This window comes from Tympanuchus pallidicinctus, unplaced genomic scaffold, assembly GCF_026119805.1.
Source record: "Tympanuchus pallidicinctus isolate F22 unplaced genomic scaffold, pur_lepc_1.0 scaffold28, whole genome shotgun sequence".
NCBI lineage: Eukaryota > Metazoa > Chordata > Aves > Galliformes > Phasianidae > Tympanuchus > Tympanuchus pallidicinctus.
This window is the reverse complement of record NW_026294745.1, coordinates 2,109,743-2,129,288: the sequence shown is the minus strand read 5'-3', so window position 1 is coordinate 2,129,288 and position 19,546 is coordinate 2,109,743. Positions and strand designations below refer to the sequence as shown.

The 19,546-nt window shown below is 53.5% G+C and overlaps 1 protein-coding gene and 1 long non-coding RNA gene across 4 annotated transcripts; one reads left to right on the top strand and one right to left on the bottom strand.

The window, feature by feature from the left end:
* Positions 1-66: 66 nt before the first annotated feature.
* On the bottom strand, positions 67-14,340 carry HIP1R (huntingtin interacting protein 1 related). 3 transcript variants are annotated; one of them, XM_052691046.1, is made up of 32 exons: positions 14,223-14,340; positions 11,055-11,118; positions 10,787-10,929; positions 10,293-10,349; positions 9,933-10,013; positions 9,770-9,846; positions 9,564-9,625; positions 8,448-8,588; positions 8,245-8,302; positions 8,082-8,157; positions 7,813-7,950; positions 7,663-7,721; positions 7,527-7,599; positions 7,090-7,273; positions 6,894-6,982; positions 6,561-6,677; positions 6,345-6,446; positions 5,978-6,172; positions 5,748-5,895; positions 5,182-5,268; positions 4,819-4,926; positions 4,277-4,413; positions 3,764-3,874; positions 3,590-3,648; positions 3,274-3,304; positions 3,076-3,138; positions 2,408-2,508; positions 2,081-2,186; positions 1,525-1,648; positions 1,358-1,419; positions 1,015-1,218; positions 67-932 (listed from the first exon to the last, which is right to left on the bottom strand). In XM_052691046.1, the coding sequence occupies exons 1-32, from the start codon at positions 14,313-14,315 to the stop codon at positions 885-887; spliced, it is 3,198 nt and encodes a 1,065-aa protein (XP_052547006.1). In that variant the 5' UTR covers positions 14,316-14,340; the 3' UTR covers positions 67-884. The 3 variants fall into 3 exon arrangements, with proteins under 3 accessions (XP_052547006.1, XP_052547005.1, XP_052547007.1); XM_052691045.1 differs by having other exon boundaries at positions 67-1,218; XM_052691047.1 differs by lacking the exons at positions 67-932; positions 1,015-1,218; positions 1,358-1,419; ... (4 more) ...; positions 3,274-3,304; positions 3,590-3,648 and having other exon boundaries at positions 4,815-4,926.
* Positions 14,341-14,475: 135 nt separating this feature from the next.
* On the top strand, positions 14,476-16,435 carry LOC128084686 (uncharacterized). The gene is made up of 3 exons (XR_008208645.1): positions 14,476-14,689; positions 15,687-15,802; positions 15,939-16,435. It is a non-coding gene; the product is annotated as an uncharacterized LOC128084686 (long non-coding RNA).
* The last annotated feature ends 3,111 nt before the right edge of the window (positions 16,436-19,546 follow it).

Below are 19,546 nucleotides of genomic sequence, written 5' to 3'. Positions count from 1 at the left end.
GACCCGCTCTCCCCAGTTAACTGGCTGTTAGTGCCAACCCTGCTGCTGACAGAGCACTGCACACAGTTTAAATATTGCTGCTTTAATAATCTACATCCAGTAGCAGTTCGAAGAGAAGATAAGCCAGCTGTGTTTCCTGTGCCCCCACGTCTCCTCACATTGGTTTCCTTATTGCTGCAGAATTCACCACATGTAATGGACCTGAGCTCCTGCAGGCCACATTTAGATTTAATTCTGCTAATTATCTTGAATATAAAACATAATGCAACTGCTCCTCTGGTGTTGCTGTAGTAATAAAAAATAGAAAAGGAAATAAAAAGATGCTTGTATCCTTATTGCCAGTGTGTGCCAGGAACTGCTTTCTCCCTTCTGAAAGCCCAGTAAAAGAGACGTTCCCCTCTTCTAAAGCTGAGAGCTGATCCCACACCAAAACGAGGTCAAAATATTCCTGAAGGGGAAGTTAAAAAAAAAAAAAATACAGGTGCAAGAAAAGCCCAACAGTTTCCTACTTCAAAAACACCTCACTTCTTCAAAAGGGTCTGAGCAGTACAGGAGAGCTACATTTACTGAAGGCGTCTAGTGCTGATAAAATAAAATAAATCAACCCAAATAAGTCCTACATTAAATTAAACCAAACGAAGTGCAGGGCTGGCAGCCCGTGGGGCCTGAGAGCCCAGCTGCTCCATGGAGAGGAGCTGATGGGAAAAAAAGAAACAAAATAAGTTTTTGGCTGGAAAAAAAAAAGAAGAAAAATAATAATTCCAGTTTCTCAGGCTGGGTGAGGAGGAGACCCCCACGCATGAAGGCACGCCAGAGGCAAGGCGATCTGTTTAAAACACAGACGTAAGAGCTCTGATGGCGCAGGCCTGGCCCCCTCCGTCCTGCTAGAAGTTGACGGCGTGTGCCCGGTGCAGGCTGGCGTCTCGCTCGGCCTGCAATGAGAGGGGACACGGCTCATGGCTCCTGAGGCACAGCCGCGGCCCCAGCTCTGTGCTCCCACCCTGCAGCCCCTACCTCCCCGCCTGGCCCTGGGATGGGGCCGGGCTTCTGGGCGAGGGCCGGCTTTTTGAGGATGCCTCTCCTGGGGGCTGGTGCTGGCCGTGCCTCCCCATCCTCCGTGGCATCGTAGGGCCCAGCCAAGGCGTAGTGCTGTTTCCTCAGCTCGCCCAGGCGCACCCGCTCGCCTTCCAGGCGCTTCTCCAGCTCCAGCACCTTCACCTGAACCACAAGAGCCCACCTGGGTCCCCACGTCCCTGGTCTGCCTCAGGGACAAGAGGCACTGAGGGAGATGGTGGGCGGGCTGCAGCTGGGCTCCATGATCTTACAGCTCTTAATGATTCTATGAGGCTTTCTTTACCTGCGTCTCCATTTCTTCCTTCTTCAGCTTGATGAGGGACATGCCTGAAAAGTCCATGGTGTCTGTGGAGAGAAGCAGGGAGCATTTGCCAAGTCATTAAGGAAAATAGAGGGTTTTGGTTTTTCCTGCCCCCCCCCCCCACTTCTTTCTGCTCTACCAAACCTGACCTTTATCCTCAATCTGCTCCTGCCCCGACCTGGTGGAAGCCACCACATTGGCTGCCATCTCGTTGACGTTGCGGGAGCACTCCTGCAGCTTGCCCAAGTTCCTGCTGCTCTTCTCTGCTTTCACCTGCAACGAGAACTCTGACAGCTGCAGGTCCCCAACATGAGGCTGGCTGATGCCACCAGAGTGGACAATCCCTGAGAGCAGGGACACATCACTGCAGGTGGATGTAAAAAGGAGGGATGGATTTGTGGAGCCCATCAGGGACAAGGCAACCTCCTTCAGCCTGGGGACACCAAACCACCTCTGCTCTTATGTGAGCCAGGGATGTATGAACAAGCAGCATGGGTGCAGGCAGAATTATTTTTTTTCAATGCTTTTCCTTTTAACATCATCTGGATCAAAAGGAGCCTCAGCCCTCCTCCCTCCAACCCTGCATCCCTCTGCTTGCTGAAACCCTTATGCATCCCGCAAACGGGAAGGTGGCAAGGACCAGAGCTCATCACTCATCAGCCATCAACCATGGGAACAGAAGGGCTGAACCCACAGGATGCTCACCTTGGAGGCAGCCACCAGCTGGGCCGTGCTGGCAGCGATTTCATGGGAGCAGACAATCAGCTCTTCATATTTGCCTGTCTGCAAGACAACTCTGTCTGCCGACTCCCTGCAGTTGGAAGGGAGATTGCATTACAGATGCACTACAAGTGGGTGATGTGCATCCCACCACACCCTTAGAAATCAGCACTGACTGAATCAGCATTGATTTGTCATTCAATGGCATTCGGACATCTAGCCAAACAAACCCCACACTTTCCACACTCACACAGTCCTGACCCCAACCATCCCCAGCCCAGCACTGTCTGCATGCAGTGCTGTGGTACGTACACAAGCTGTGTGGCTCCCCAGCCCACGGCCTTGGAGGCAGAGATCAGCCCTTCGGTCCAGCGAGAGTTCTTGGCATAAAACTCCTGAGTTGTTGCTGCCCCCTGTTGTTATGACAATATTATAGCTTACTTTAACTTCTTTCCATATATATATGCATATAATAAATCCACAATCGAGCTGTAGATGTTTGTTGCAGGGGAGTTGGACTAGATGACCTTTATGGGCCCTTTCCAACTCAAACAACTCCATGATTTGATGGAGTCATATAAAAATCTGTACATCATATTAAAAAAATCCATTTAAAATCCCACATCTAACAATACAGAATACCCTACCATCAACTCGTAAGTCCAGGGACTAGCAGCACTTCTGTGCCCTTCAGGATACTCTTACTGGCTTGCTTAAACCCAAACACCACAAGTTTGGGGCTCCAAATTTAGGCTGTGTGTAACAGCCACCTTTGGGTCATCATCTTTCAGTGGACAACGCAATAACAAGGTCTGCAAAGCGCACTGTGCTCAGCACCCCCACTCCAGGCAGCAGGACTGCAAATATGTCATCAACATGGGAAAGTGCAAAATTCAGCTTTTTTTTTTTTTTCCCTACAAATTGTGGAAAATTCTGTATTTCACATCAGTGCACAGGGATGAATGCAAGGGAGGACTCACCCGACCACTCTCCACAATCTCCTTCTGTAAGTTTGTTGACGTCATTACAAGAAGCCTAATAGCCTGGAATGAAGAAGAACAAGTTTAGGTGGTGGATGGGGATTTTATACAGAAGGACTGATTTTGCCAGTGGTTTTAAGTGACATTTTTGCATGGTTTCTGGTCCCTGAGGAGAAGCTCAGCTCTTGCAGCACTGACCTTCATTAAGTCTGTGCAGGAGTTCAGAATCCTGTAGGGAAACAAGAAAAAGCATTGAGCATTCCATTGAGCACTCAAGAGAGCCCTCTTTGGACTTAGCTGGATCTTCCAGAACCCAGCCTGCCTGAAGGTTACTTTTAAGCAGCTCATGAAGAAGCCACCAAAATTTTTGGCTTCAATGCACACTACAAAGACCCGCTCTCCAAAGGAAATGCCGAGCATCATGAAGATGAAGCTCCAGAGTGCATGTGGGGCTTTGGAGCAGCACCTTGCTGCAGGACCAATGGGCCACCCAAATGGGAACCCCAGCACTCACCGCTCATTCACTTCAAGTTTGATGCCGGAGCTTTCGTTCCTGGCCCGGCTCATCATGTCCTGTTGGGACATGGGAAAAGGGAGGTGGGACACAAAGCTGCAGCAAGGGAGGAGGAACTGGGGGAAAATTAGAGGTTTGCTGCCCTAAGGGCCCATTCCATGGCTTTGTCCTCACCTCTATTCGTCTGACAGCGTCTTCAATTGCCGCAGAGGTAGAAGCCATCTCCTTCTCAACCATGTCCCCCAGTTCCTCCTGCTTGATGTCCAAGCTTTTCGGCCTCAGCTCCTGACAGAGGAGGCAGCAACAGGCAGGAGGTTTTCAGCAGAGGAGAGAAGAAAGTATTCATAACGAATAAACACCCAAAAAGGAATTTGGCTAGTTTTTTCCCCCTATACAAACATAGTTGCAAGACAGCAAGGGCAGAGGCATACGTGTCACCACCCGGCAGCAAACACAGCACAGGGACCTCAGGGAGAAAATGTCCCAAACCAAAACTCAACAGCAGCTATAGTTCTGGCACAGCTAACGTGGCAGGGCTCCAGATAGCTGACAGCATCCAAATTCACAGCATGTTATTGGAAAGACCCTCCTGCCTTAAATCACCTGCTTTGATTCTTCCCTTAGGAAATCCCTAAGAGGCCACCCACCCCACCAGCCCCACAGAGCACAGCAAACCCCATCCCCTACCTGGGCCAGCCCCAGGACGCCCCTCAGCGCCTGTCGCACATCCCCCAGCTCAGCACATCCCAATGTCTGCTTGTCCTTCAGCTTGCCCAGGTAGTCCAGGCTGCGCTGCCCGCAGTCCCGGCACGTCTCTGTCAGCCCTGAAGAGAGAACAGGTCAGCAATGGGCCCCATGTCTCTGCTGTCCCACGTCCCAGCCCTGTCACCCTCCTCCAGCTGTGGAGCTATTGTACACCATAAAATAGTGTAAGTTGGAGGTAATCTTAAAGATCATCAAGCTCTAACCCTTGCTATGGGCTGGTTGTCGTCCACCAGATCAGGCTGCCCAGGGCTCCATCCAACCTGGCCTTGAATGTCTCCAGTGATGAGACATCCACAAATATCTTGCAGAAGACGACCAAATGGTGCCCAAGAAGCAAAGGAACACTCTTAACCCAAGAAGTTGTACCACAAGGAACAGAGCCTGAGAACCCAATGGAAGGCCTGGCCCATGTCCAGTCCCAAAACTGAGAACAACCCCCTCCAGTCCCTGCTGTGATCACTCACGGTCAGCGTGGTCAGTGGGAGCCAGGTGGGATGTAGCACTGCCATTCACGATGGTGTCGGCTGTCAGGTGAGCAAAGAGGGCCAAGGCACCCACCAGTGCTGCAGCATCTGTCAGGGGGACGCATTCAGGCACAGAGAGCCCAGGGCACTGCCACCCCACAAAGGCACCCAACAGCTCGGTAGTGACCCCTCCCCAGCTTGCAGGTGGCTCCATACATGAACTCATGGGGACACACCAACTCCAGTCCATGTGCTCCCCCCTCCCCATGGGTACTGCACAGCCCCAGAACCTCCGAGGGCTGCTGGATACGTGAAAATGACAGCAAGGTTCCAGCAATGTTGTGAGTTCCAAGCCCCAGGTACCTGCCATGGAGGCCACGTACTGCGCGTGCCCGCTTTCCAGGGCGTCTGTGGACTCCAGCGCTGCCTCTGCCCGGCTGAGCAAGTAATCTGCAACAAATTTCTCTTCATTAGGATCATAGAATGGTTTGGGTTGGAAGGGACCCTTAAAAGATCATCTAGTTTCGACTGTCCTGCAATGGGTAGTGAGACCTTCCACTAGATCAAGGTGCTTTAAACCTCATCCAAGCCAATGTCTGAACACCTCCAGGGATGGGGCATCCACAGCTTCTCTAGGAAGACAGTGCCAGAGCCTCCCCACCCTCATTAGGAAGAGTTTCTTCCTTATATCCCAACATTAGCAGGGTCAGGCTGACAAGCATCCAAATAAGCACAAGAGCTATCTCCATGAAATGCCACCGAATGGCAGCATTTCAAGTCCTCAAGGCTCCAGCCACGGAGCAACACCAAAATTTGTACTGTTACAACAAAACAATGCTGAATCCAGAGTTTATCACTTGTGGGAGATGTGTGCAGGAAATGGAGATACAACATTATCAGTCTGGGGGCAGAGGGGCTGCAGGGCATACCTGGGGAGCTGGTACAGCGGACGTGCAGTGGGTCATCCAGCTTGGCCACTGCATCACGGAGGATGCCCTCAGCTTCCTGTACTGTCTCCTGCAGGATACTGAACTGCTCATCCAGCAGCTTCTGCTGTAGGCTCTGCTCCTGATTGCACTGTGGGACAGGAAAAGGAGGCGTGGGCACGCTGCTGGAGTGCTCAGCATCCCCCCTAAACACAAGGGACACGGCCCTGTACCTTCTCCAGCAGCCTGCCCTGCAGCTCGCAGATCTCCTTGGAGGCCTTGTCAGCCTCCTGGCTCAGCTGCAGCTCCTTCTCCTGAACGAGGCTGTGCACTGAGAGCAGCTCGCACTCCTTCTCACTCATCGACCGCCTCAGCTGCTCCTTCTCAGCCTGCAGGGTCTCCAGCTGGGCGCTGAGCTCTGTGCCTGCCTGCCAGTGGGGCCAGAAACCCCCATCACCCACTGACCGCCACCCCACAGTTACCCAGAGCCAGCCCAGAACACGCTCAGCTGCTGACACCAATGGGCTGCACCTGCCTGCAGGGACCCCAGCAGCTCAGCAGTGGGCTCAGCAGGTTTGTGCCCCCAGCTGTAGCAAGTACCTGCTTGGCGTGGCCAAGCGAGCGCTGGGCCTGGTCCAGCTCATCCCGCCGCGCCTCCAGCTCCTGCCGCAGCTGCTCCATCTGCACGCTCTGGTCCTCCAGCTGCAACCCATCATCCAACCCAAGGTCAGCAAGCACGAGCCCAGACTTGGTTTGCAGGGATCTCGGGGTCTCACAGTTGGGATTGCCACCACCCCCCTCCCCCCGTGGGCTCACCTTCAGCTCCGCTTCCCGCTTGACCTGCTCAACCTGAAACGCCAGCTGCTCCTTGACACGTGCCACCTCCTCCTGGCTCTGCTGCGTCACCGTCAGCTGCTTGGCTGTGTCGGCGTTCTGCGCGGGGACACGGGCTCACCTCTCTGCCATCCTGCTGAGCCCCCAGCACAATGGCACCCCACCCTCCCTCCTCCTGCCCAGATGCACCCAAAATACTGACAGACATTGATGTGAGGATGCTGAGGGGCTCGGGGTGCAGGAGGATGGATCAATGCGAGGTTGAGCACAGTGATGAGGGGACGAAGAGATCACCTGTGCCCTGTGAAGTCCTACCTTCCTCAGGAGCTCAGCGTGAGTATTGATGAGCTCACTGTGCTTCTCCTTCAGCTTCGTGTAGCGGATCTCAGTGGCACTGGCTTTCTCTGCACAGGATGAGAACACATCAGTGCCCAACGCTGGGCACTCCCATGGCCACTGGACTTTCACATGGTCACCAGGCCTTTGTGTGGCCAGTGCACCAAGCACGTACTTTCTGCCTCGGCGCAGAGCCGCAGGGACCGCTCGCTGTCCTGCTTTGCCTGCTGCAGCCTCTCCAGCTCATCCCGGAGCTGCTCGTTGTCCACCAGAGCCTTCTGCTTCTGCTTGCGCTGCTCCTCCACTTCTCCCTCCAGGCTGTTCACCTGCGCCTTGAGCTGTGTGATGTAGCGCTGTGCCTGCGGGCAACCCCCCAAAAATCCCCCTCAGGTTGTGATTTGGGCACAGCAGCTGTGAGACGCCCCAAAGGCCTCCCCTTGGCAGCTGGATCCCAAAGGGATGAGTCTCACATGTCCACACCCTTCCTCAAAAGCTAGGTGCTGGCAATGGGAAAGGGCCCAAAATGGTACACCAGGCCTGCATGCCCCAATCCCATTGCGTCCCATTAGGATTTCCACCATACAGCCCTACAGCATAGTACCACGGCCTTACCTCCAGCTTGATCTTCTCCATCTCAGCACGGAGTGTGTCCACCTCCCTTGTCAGGCTCTCAATCTGTGCGTCCCTGCAGACAGCAGGCTGGCACCATACCATGCCCATCCCTTCCCCCTCCACCATCCCCCCTTACCTGTCATCCCGAATGCCGTTGGGCGGCCCGAAGGTTTGCTCAAAAATATCTGAGGTGACCTGGGGAGGGGAAGGTGCCAGGATGAGTTCTCGCTCCCGCTGCAGGCCTCCTCCCTACCATGTCCCCATCCCATGCCAGTATCCCCCCCACCTGTGGCTCTGTGGTGGAGGCTGTGCTGATCTCAATGAGGTTCTCTGGCTCCTCGTCTTCAGGGGCCTCCTCAGGGATGACGACCACCGGCTTCACATGCTCCGCCAGTGCCGAAGCCCGCAAGAAGTTTGGGGGGCTCTGTGGGGACAGGAGCATCACAGTGACATCCCTACGGGTTTTGGAGCCCCTCTGCAGCACCACCAGACCTCCTGGCTGTGAGCAGACCCCACACACATCCCGAAGCCACGGGTTTTCAAAGCATCACACACCTCAGGCAGCCGGGGGATCTGGATGAGCCGCTTGAAATACAGCATGTCAGAGGCCTTCTTAAAGAAGTTTTTGAGGCTGGAGAGGGGGAGAAAAGAAAAATGGCTCAAAGAGGAGGCAGAGGAGATGGAGAGGGTCTCCCTGCCCTGCATCAGCCCCGGGTACCTGCGGAACTGCTCGTGGAAGCGGTCTCGGTGGCCCTGCAGCGTGTCAGCCGGTAGACCTGTGGCAATGGGGACAGCAAGGATGGATCCAGGCTGCAAACTCAGCCCCAAATTTATCCCCATGCACCCACATCCCTCCAGACTCAAGCCAGGACCAGGCTGGGAGCAGGGCATCCCCATGTACTGCAGTGACTGGGGACTCACAGGAGTGCAGCTTGAACATGAGCTTGACGGCGTAGTGGTAGAGGTGGCTGCAGTCCTGGATGACCTGGATGAGGGGTGCCAGGCGGCACTGCACCGCTGACATCTGTGACACTGCCATGGAGGTGTTGAGCTGCCGGAAAACTGGAGAGGAGAGAGCAGTGAATGCCAGGGACGTGTTTGCAGAGCCGTCTGGCCGCAGTCAAACTGGCTTGATCATTAACCAGGACAGACGTGGCTTTGCCAAACACCATCCATTGTGCTGAGCTGGGAACAACCCCACTCTGTGCAAGCGAAACACCTGAAGGGACCTTGGTAGCATTGCAAGCAAGGGTGCTCAGCTCTGCCATGCGCACCCCAACCCCAAACAGGAGGTGTGTAACCTGGAATGATGCGTGGGCAGCATGGCTGCCAGCACACGATGCAAGCAGGAAAAGCAAGAGGTTTTGCTCTGGTCCTATTAATCCTGCAAAGAGCTGGGACAGAATCACCCCAGCCTCACCTGCCCAGCACAGAAACAGATCCCTTCCCCGGGCAGACATCCAGCCAGCGCATCGGCTGACTCCTTCCCTGCTCAGCTTTCAAGTACTTCTGAATATCAGTTCCTGTACAACTGGGTCAGGAGGAGACGTGGATGGCACACGGAGCTGGGACACGGCCCCTCCCCTACACCCAGTTCCCCTGGGCAGCTCTGTGCTCTGACTGACGGTGAAGGGGAAGGAATGGCACATTTTTAAGCCATTGAAAAATTCTTGGAGAATGAGGCAAGAGAAGCAAACACGGGCAGGGGCTGCTGCCAGAGATGCAATGAATATTTATACAGTAGCACAGCCCCCATCCTCTCCTCCAGTGGGTGGAAAAGATTTGGGTAATGCACTGAAAAGGAATGAAAAGGCATTTCATAGCAGCATCACACGCCCTGCATGGCTCAGGTGCACTATAAATAGCCACACTTCTTAAATATTTTCCTACAACCACTTCTACAGAGCAAAAATCTCCATGCCTTAACCAAGGAGGAGGAGGAGGAAGGATGCAGACAAACTCTCTTCCTGACCAAAGAATGAAACTATTGCTCAAGAGCCCTGGGGCAGCTGGGAAGGAGCTGCTGCCACTCCTCACCTGATTCTGACAGCTTCAGCTCACAGTCCAGGTAGTCGAAGAGCTCCACTGTCAGCTGGAAGCTGCCAAAAACCAACACCATCACTGAGCTGCACACACATCAGTGCTACAGATCACTGCTTGCAGGTGCCCCTGTGGGACTCCGCTGCTTCTGGATGCTTTTCCCCACGTCAAGATCTTTTACCCCATCCCATGAGGACACTCACATGTTATTCACGTCTGTGCCTGCTGTCTTTTCTAGGACCTCATCTGAGACCTCAAGGCCTGCGGGGAACTCGGGGTGCTGTGCCAAAGGAAAACAGAACAGCGGCTGCTGCTAATTGCTCCTGCAACAGCTCTCAGCGGTGCAGATGCAGCACGGGGTCTCACCTTGGCATGGAAGGAGATCTTGGTGAGGAGCAGCCGTGTGTAGATGCTCACCAGCTGCCCGTAGCGGTCGTGCAAGTGGCCCTGCAGGAGACACAGGGGAAATAAATTGAACCCAGTGATGCCAAAAATGCCCGGTGCGGTGGCAAGCAGTGGATGCATCCATCCCGTGGGTGTTGGTCAACCTACACCAGCCCTGCAGCTCTCCCCTCTCCCACTGCCCCTTCTTGTGGGTTATTTCAGGTGGTTGCAAGCTTCCCCCGTGCATATGATGCTTAGGGCTCAACACCCAACTCAAAGCCCTTCACCCAGGAAGCCCCACCTCCAGCACGGCACCAACCTCTGCTCCTCCCATCTGCTTACCCACAGGTCTCCCACCTCACGGATGTTGCTGCGGTACCGCTGGCAGTCCTGCAGGACCTGGGGGCACAAAAGGGCAACAGGGACTCAGCCCCCTGCACCGCTACAGCAAAGCTCGAGGGGACTGGTCAGCCCCAGGGGGGGGCTGTGCAGAGGGAGGTTCTGAAGTAGTGAGATAACAGGCTGATTTATGAATCACAACATCACGAAGATTGGAAAAGATTTCTAGGATCAGAAAGTCCAACCACGGCGCCATCCCGCCATGCCCAGTGCCCACGTCCCACATCTCCATGGTTCTTAAACACCTCCAGGGACGGTGACCCCACCACCTCCCTGGTTTTGTTGAAGCTCATCCCATTGGCCTCAGCCCATTGATTCAGTCTATGCAGATCCCTCTGTAGGGCCTTCCTACCCTCAGGCACATTGATACTTCCTACCAACTTGGTGTCATCTACAAGCTCACAGAAGGGGCAGAGCCTCTGGGAGGGGACACTCACATTGGGGTGGCCGTCACGCAGGACTTTGTGCAGGACATGGCAGAACTTCCAGCTGAGGATGGAGCTGCTGGGCAGGGGCAGCCCGATGGCGTAGGACCAAAAGGTGAAGGCGCCCTTCTCGTGGTGCGTCCCCAGAATGATCCCTTTCCATCAGTCAAGGCCAACCCCATGGAAAAACCCATCTTTCCCCAGCCCTGCAACCCCAAGATCTCCCCTGTAGGTGAGGATGGAGCTCCTGCACCACCCAGATGGCAGAGGGAAAGGATACGGCGTGCATGCTTCTCCTTCACCGGCGCCTCCTGTGTGTTGATGGCTTTGCTGATGCTGATGGCCTGCGGGAGGAGGAGAGCGGTGTCAGCAGTGCTACAACCCTTGGGACCCACCTCCCCCTCATCCCAGCTCTGCCAGCTGGGAGCAACCCAAGCGTTCGGGGGCTTTTGGAAAATATTCTGAATTTTCCATTTGTCAAATGTAGTATTAGACTGCAGTATTAGGCTTTTTGATGCAGAACAAAGCAGCCGGGGCCAGGCTGCCCTCAAAGCCACAGATGTCTTCCACTGTCCCACAGAACAAGTGGCACTTTGCAGCCTGAGCTCAGCAACGCACCCTGCCAGCAGCAACACACAGCGCGATGCCACATTCCTGGGTTGTTTGTGCAATCACAAGGAGCCTTTGAACTGGGTGTTTTTCCACAGCTTTGAAGGCGGCCCTGCGTGAGAACAGCAAGCAGGGAAAGGGAAAACGGCCCCCAAGCATGGAGGGAGCAGCAGCCATGATGCCACAAACCAGAGCAGTGCAGTTCACAGAGGAGTAGCTATATCAAGAGGATTACCTGCATACCAGCGCATTGAATCACGCCCTAATCAAATGAAGGTTTTATTCCAAAAATAGGCCCCAGTCGCTTTCTCCAGCTCTAAATTTGAGCTGCTGAGACCACGAGGACTTCCCTTCGCTACTTCACCTTTGCACAAGAACTGGGGCAGTGCCCACAGCCGTGAGGCCGTTTGCACAGCAAAAACCAGCAGGCCAGAATGGCAGGAAACAGCCAGGCTGCCGGCGCTCGTGCCGGAAGAAAAACATGGTCCCTCCCTGCACACAGGCTGTAAAACCTCATTGAGCCCAAGCTCCAAGCAGCATGCATGGCACCGGCTTTGTGTCACCAGGGAGGGAGGAAGCCAGTGCAGCACTGTGCCACTGACTGTCAGCCAGGAGCAGGAACTTGCCATATAGAGCTGGTCCCACACGAGGATCCCCATCCCCAGCACTGTTTTGGGGTGAGCAGCCCCAGGATCGGGTACAGGCTCAGTTCATGTCCCCGCTTCTCAGCACAAGGAGTGACAATAGAGGTGCTGGTGCCCCCCATGGCTGTGCATCCTCAAGGAGGCTGTGTGGCTGCAGGCAGCGATTTTGCTTCTGCACTCGGGGAAGCCCTGGCGTTAACCTGCCATGTGGGTCAGTATAGCAGCAGCAGAGTTAAGCCGGCGACTTGGCTTAATCCTCTTAACTCGAAGGTTAATGAGACTCAAGTGCCTGGAAAAAGGCACCGGCAGGAGGGCAGTAGGGCTGAGCCATCTGCTGGGCACGGGAGTGACAGAGAGCTCATCCCAAAGCACCAGGAGGAGCCCCATGGGGCAGGGACAAAGCAAACCCCATTCCACATCCTCACTGCTCGGCATCATGGGCTGGAACCTGCCCCAAAACCTGTGATGCCCATTGGGATTTCACTGAGCTTATTGCCCATGAACCTGCCCAGCCAAAATGCAGCCTGGGAGCTCCAGAGCGTGCCTTCCTAAGGGGTGTTTAAGTGGTGAGGTTTGATCTGAGCCACTTTACATCCATGATGGGAGACATCACATCCAACGTGAGTCCCACTGATACCAAAGCGATGCCAGGATCCTGGGGCTGGCTCCAAGCCCTGAGTCAAGAGGATCCCCCATAAAAACGGGTCAGAGATGGGAACACCCTGGTGGCGAGCGCCAAGAGCCAAGCTGAAACCTTCATGCAGCTGCAGTTTCCCCAGCACCACCCCAGTGCTGATGGCTGCGGGTCAGACCCTGAAACCTGCGGGTTACAAAACCACCATGGGTGCAGCCCTCAGCACCTTACTCACAGCCCCAGCGTACCGAGCCGGTGACTAAACAGGGATCAAAGCATCCAAAGGAAGGAGTGCAGGTTACATCCACCCCTTCTTTCCAAGCCGCTTTAATTACAGCATGATCTTCTCCACCCACGGTTCCCCCCGGCCCCAGCATCCCCAGGAGGTGCTCCATCCCTGACATCATTTTTGGGGCCTTGCTCCAGACGCTCTCCAGCAAGTCCGGGTCTCTCCTGTTCTGAGGACTCCACACGTGGACCAGAACAGGACCGCTCAGCATTCACACGTGCCGTATTCCTGGGGGATGCCCAGCGTGTTGGGTCTTAACCTTCCAGCAGACACAACCCTAACCCTTCTGGCAGATGTAGTCAAGAAAAGCAAAAGTTGGGCACCAAAACCAAAAGTTTTGCCTCCAATGGCACTGCAGAGCGAGCACCCGGAGAGGACAGCAGGGTCTCACCTCCAAGGCAAATGCTGACACCGATGCAGTGTGACCCCAAAAAGCATCCTGAGCAAATCCCATCGCAGACATAAGATGGCTCAGGTCAAACCTCACGCTACCTGCGAGCACCGGAGGGCGGAACGATACCACACAGCAACGCCGGGAAGGTTCTGCAGAGGACGAACCTCTTTCAGGACCCCGTGTCTCTATAACGCAACTCTCGCTCTTCGGGCACAGTGGGGCAAAGCCAGAAGGGAGGGAAGGAAGAACGGAGGGGACACGGGACGCTCCCGCCCGGGGCAGCGCTCTCCGCACCGCGGTAACTTCTCGGCGCTGCCCGGCGGGACGGCTGGAGGAGACGCGTCCCGAAGGAACCGGAATTGCAGGTTTATTCGTGCTGCTCCCCAAACCCAACGTTGCCACTTCCCACCCGACACCGCGACCGCACTGCCCCGAACGGTCACCGGCCCTCGGACGGAGCTCTGCGGGACCGCAGCAGCCGACGGGACGGGGAGGGATCGGCGGTGCCACAGGACAACCGGGCCGAGTACCGGCAATGCGCAGCTGAGCGGCGGAGGACGCGAGAGGGGCAGCACGGCCGTCCCTCGAGAGAACGGCGCCTTTGCGTCGGGCATCCCCGACGGCTGCGGGACGGCTCCCAGCCCGGGGCGGACATGCGGCACACAGCGGGGTTTTGGCCGCGCTCCCGTTGACACCGCCGTACGACTCTCCCTAAGCATTCCCACCGGTGGGGCCAGCGGGGAAACGGCCTCCTGGCGCTCCGTCCCCGGGGAAGGCCCCACGCGGAGCTCCCGGAGGCGCTGCCCCACGGCTCGGGCCGCTCCCAGGGGACGAACGCCGCCGCCGGGACCCTGGGACACCCCTGCCGCCCCCCTCACCTGGTTCTTATCGAACTGCTCCCTCTCCGCCTCCAGGCTGTGTCCGGCCCGCCGGCTCAGCACCCGTGCGGGAACGCTCTTGATGCTGTTCATGGCTGCGCAGCGCACACGGCGCAGCACGCACCGCGCACACCGGGCACCGAGCGCTCCGGCGCCGCCCGCAGCTCCTCCCGGCCGCGCGCCGCAGCGCCCCCCGGTGTCAGCGCCCGTCCCTGCAGGTTCGGGACGGCTGCATCCGCCCGCGGCAGCGGAGGGACCCGCGGCTCCTGTGGGCTGCCCGCTCCTGTCGGCCTTCGCTGGCAGCAGCGCGCCCACCCCGCAGTGAGCTGAACGGCAGCTTTGTTTTCTTTAACAATAACCCAAGAGGAGGGCACAATAGCAAAGTGATTCCCTGGAGGGTTTGTAATGCTTCCAGAAATCAGGCGGCGCAGCTCGACGCAGCTGGAGTTTCCGCGCACACGTGGGTTGTAAGTCACTTAATGACAGAATAAATTAACCCCGACGATCCGCTCCTCCCAGCTGCAAAGCCCCCCACGTGCCAGAAGCAGCTCTGAGCAGAGCCAGGAGGAGTTCTGCCTTCTGCGGGCACAAACGCGGCCCCAAATGCAGCAATGTGAACCCAGGGCAGCACCTGAGCTCAGTCTTCCACCCCCGTCCAAACGCCACTGTGAATTCACAGGGGGTCACGGGTGCCACCGAGCAACTTAAAGCAGAAAGCACAGCCCGCATGAATGTCTCCAGGCTCTGCTGTCCTGGTTTAGCTTGGTGATGGCAGTGGGGTGGCTGCAGGTGAGCTCTGTGCCACCACCAAGGACTGCTCCTGGGAGACCTTCTGCCATGCCCACAGCATCAAACTGTGGGGACGGAGCCTGGAAATGTTCTCTGCAGGTTATTAACGTGTGGGAAATAGCCTTTGTGTCCTGAAAAAGGAACAGAGAAGCAGAGTGTGACGCTCAGAGGCTGTCAGCAGCCGTGATCAAAACGGTTCCACTCATTTTGAGGCCAGTCACAGAGGATGAAAAGCAGGCTGGCAATGAGGCAATTAAAGAGGAAGTGGAAAAACACGTGAAAGAGTTAACAAGAAAAAACCATGATGCAAGTGTTGTATTTCACTGCAATTAATTCAAGGCAGCAGATAGGCTGAGAGCTCAGCTGCACCCCCAGCAAAAACACAGGGGCAGAGGTGCCCTGAGCTTGTGGTTCTGGGGGGAACAGCCAAAGGAAACCATCCATGGAAAGCAGTGTGCTGGGCAGCATGGGAAACGTGAAGAAAAGTGCAGCAAAAGCACTGTTTTTACTTGTTTGACCTTCTTGTTCAAGAAAGTTCAAAACTAATTCCGTAGTGGAAATGTCTTCATTTCCTCCAGAAAGTTAAAGATCTGCATGGAAAGACAGGAACGTTTCCCCTAAGATACATTAAGCAATCACATCTATGTCCTTTTCCTATACATTTTCACCCTGCAGACTCACCAGAAAACAGAAAGAGAAGAAGGTGAGCAAAGCACAGCACAGTCGGACGATGACCTCAGGGACACCACTCGTGTGTTACAGAATCAAAATCTTTCCGGTTTGCTTTGCAAGTGAGTGATCTTTGTGCCCTTGGCCACCTCCTGACTCACAGCTCACGAGCAGTGGCACACGCTTTGCTGCCCGTTTTCCTGTTGCTGTCCTCCTTTGTGTGGCTCATCAGCTCTCCCTGACTCAATCTTTCTAAAGGAAAAATGATCAACTGCTAGAAATGGCCGCATCGCTGCCAGCAGGCAATTCACCTGGTGTTTGTCACAGCACCTGCCACCAAGTGACCTCAAAACAATAAAAAAACACTTTTCTGTATGAAACACATCCGTTCTTCCTGCTCCTTCTATGATTGAACTGACCACAGCTGATTCAGTGCCCTTTATTAAGAGAAGATACTGAGACTTATTCAGTAGCCAGTGACTTGCAGGTCACTAAATCTTGCTGTGGATTTACAGAGAGCTGTGGGTATGGCTGTGCCATCAGTTCTTTCTCACTTGAAGCAAATGAGATTATTTCTGTAGGCTAAGCATGTGCTTACCGCTGTGCTGCATCAGCACGGCGCTCAGCAATTTTGGGGATTGCTCCTGAAACATTTAAACATCAGTGGTTTCAGGATGCAAGTCATAGCGCTGGTTTCGATCTACAAAACCTTCTTTTGGCCTAAAGCCCATCTCTGTAGGGAAAGGAGAGATCTCCACACAGGAGTATTAAAGCAAAGTGAGGGCATTCTGGCTGCTCAGCATCCACTTCCTCTGAGAGCCCCATTAACGTGTCCTAAGCAAACCCAGCTTCTTCTGAAAGAAGACCGAGCGTCTCCAGACTTAATGCACTGCGTCCTGCAGCAGCAGCAGCAGAGCAGGGCTGCAAGCTAACACTGCTCCCAGGGGCACAAAGGGGAGAGCTCCACTGGGGACGGCCAGCGCAGGGCGTGCAGTGTGAACACAGCAGCAGCTCCCACTGGACCGAGGGGCACAAAAGCATCCTGGTGTGCCCACGAGGAAGGAGACAGTGCCACACAGCTTGGCACTGCAGCACGCTGTGTACCCACCTCCCTTTGCAGACATGCTCTTGGGTTGCATTGGTAGCACTGGAAGATTTCCTTTTTTGTTAATTTCTCCCTCGCTGTCGCTAGTTCTAATTCAATTTCATGTGGCTTTCTGGACTTTCACCATATCCAGTTACCTTTTGTCCACAAAACTAGACAACGTGGTGCCTGTTGCAAGCATCCCATTCACATCAGTTGAACAAATAATCAGACAGTGAGAAATTTCCGGGATTTATACAAAATAAAAAACAATCTGCTACGGGCAAGGCTGCTTTTTGAAACAGCTCTATTCAATACATTCTACTTTTGGAGCTCTGAGCCCCAGAACAATATATGCTGACACAACCCTTGGCCGTGGCACTGAAAAACACTTCCCAGTCTCTTATACAACAATGTTCATATCCTTGACTGTGTTATCTGTAATGTGCAGAAGGACTCTAATTACAAAGAGCTGTGTGCAGGTACAAGGGCTGCAGCTCAGGAATGGAGCACCAAGATGTGACTGGCCAGAGCTTTTTCTGGGCAGGGAGCATGAGGAACACAAAGTTTAATTGTTGGACTGAAGGAATTACTGGCTGCCTTTGTATCTGTTTGCTGCTATGGGACACACAAGAGTTTTACTGGAAATGCATTGAGAGCAGGGCACCTGGAATTCTGAAAGGCTCGTCTCAGAAATCCACTGACTTCGATTCATTTTGCAAATGCATTTATAGAAAAAGGGGAGCAAACAAAAATTATTCAAGTGTGAAAACAAAGAAACAAACATACAAAGCATCATTGAGAAAAGAATGGGAGCTTAAGCATCTTGTTCTGAAGCAGATAACTGCGTCCGTTTTGAGTTTCTGCAAGTTGGGTTGTCTGTATTGTAATGCAAAAACACAACATGGAAATCAAAGAACTCAGACAATGCGAAATTATGGAGCTGCCAGATTTGAACTGGCAGGCAGCAATAACACGCTTTTCAAGTTGCTTTTCTCCTCCCTCCTCCAAACAGGGCACAGAATTCATCAGGCACAAATTCTAACTGATCGCATTTCAAGGGTTAATTTTGATAGACTGCGTTTTGAAGTGGAGTTTAAAACAGCCTCAGGTAGAGCTGGCTGTAAGCAGAGATTAGTTAGCCTGCATAGATTAACCAGAACACGCTTGGCAAGTTCCTGTCCAGAACTGCTCTGAAAGTAGATCAAAGTCCTACAGATGTGGTTCAGAAGCCACCCCTGACAGTAAATACTGCGGTGCTTCATTTTCTACAGCAACCGTTCCAAAGGAGAAGCTAATTTCCAAGCTCACAACTGCAGCGTCAGGCTGTAAAGCAGCATCGTGCTCTGACGGGCAGCGCGTTGAGCTGAGCTGCGATGTGCCAATCAGCCAGCAGGAGCCAGACATCTGATGGGGATGGGCCACAGCCACAAGCAACCTCTGTTTTGCAGAGGGCTTTTCAGGAATCCAACCCACAAGACAGTCTTTGCAAAAACACTGCACTGCTGCTGTGTTTCACACTGCATGAAATCCTGCTGATGAACTTCGGAACAAAATACCCTTTCAGTTGAATGCAAATGCTGGCGCACAATCCTTACACTCTCTCAGTCAGTACCAGCACAACTAAGGTTTTCTGGTTCTGAATGTTATCAGAGTTCCTTTTGTTTGTCTGGTACTTACATTGTTCTGGTCAAGTTCATCCAAGGCGATAAGGTGAAGTAATACCTTTCAGAGGAAAGCAGAGCTGAGGATTCAGCACGCAGCCTTTTCATTAGCACCCTGATTTAAAACCAAAAGCTCATATCCTACCTTTACCATACACATTAGTTTACTCATTTCTAGTGGTACAATCATTGCAAATCATGACAAAAAAAAAAAAAAGGCAGAAATTGATATGGATATGTATGAAAACAAACTAATGCCACTTTCTCAAATTACTTCTATTGCTTACATATTTAGAACAGAAGCTCCCAATTAGAATTCACATTGATTGTGTGCACTGCCATGACAGCTATACACAGGTTTTTTCCCCCTTCGGCACGTTCTCTGATCCTGTAATGAGCGAAACCAGAACTATTAACCCACACAGATTCTATGGTAATTCACACAGAGAGTTAGGCTTAAGTTCACAGAAAACTATTCTATGTACCACCTTTTCCTACACTGTCCTCCTTTCCACAAATACAGACAGATAATAAACTAGTTCTGAGTGAAAGTCACACTTGTGTTCACTTTCTTCCAGACCTCCTACAGCTTGCTCTAAAATGACTTCTTCCTCCCATCTGTTTGGATGCATGAAAAAGTCAAATCCTGTCATGACCTTGGCCAGCCATAAAGAATCCAACAGAAATATTCAAGTGTTTTGCACTAAGTCATGTAGAAACGTGTTCTACAGCAAAGCACGAGGGGAGCATTATTTATCATCGTGTCATTGCACAGGTCAAGCATCATGTTCACAACCACTCCTCCCAGCCACCTCAATCCAGCTGTAGATGAGCAGTAAGTACCGTGTTAATGCTGCTGCTGTTTGGACTGCAGCGAGAGCTCAAGCGGAGGAGATTGCTAAGCTCCCAGCCTGTTGAGATTCAGGCAACACACGCTGCAGTTTACTTATGTGGGAACTGGCATCCTGGAGGAGACAGAAAGGAAGTCAGTTTTTTCCTACCAGTGCTGCTTTGTTTGTTCTAAATAAACCATTCTTATATACTTGCAGTCAAATCACACTCAAAGCCTTCCAAATCGACAGGGCCATTTCTGCATGCATTTAGGAAAACACTGCATA

Bases quoted from the DNA above. Each gene is read 5' to 3' on its own strand.
- HIP1R (XM_052691045.1), bottom strand. From the start codon at position 14,315: ATGAACAGCATCAAGAGCGTTCCCGCACGGGTGCTGAGCCGGCGGGCC. The intron at 10,350-10,786 runs GTGAGTGTCCCC...TTGTGCCCCCAG, and splicing joins TGCGTGACGGCCACCCCAAT to GTCCTGCAGGACTGCCAGCG. The intron at 3,875-4,276 runs GTAGGGGATGGG...CTCCTCTGTCAG, and splicing joins GCGTCCTGGGGCTGGCCCAG to GAGCTGAGGCCGAAAAGCTT.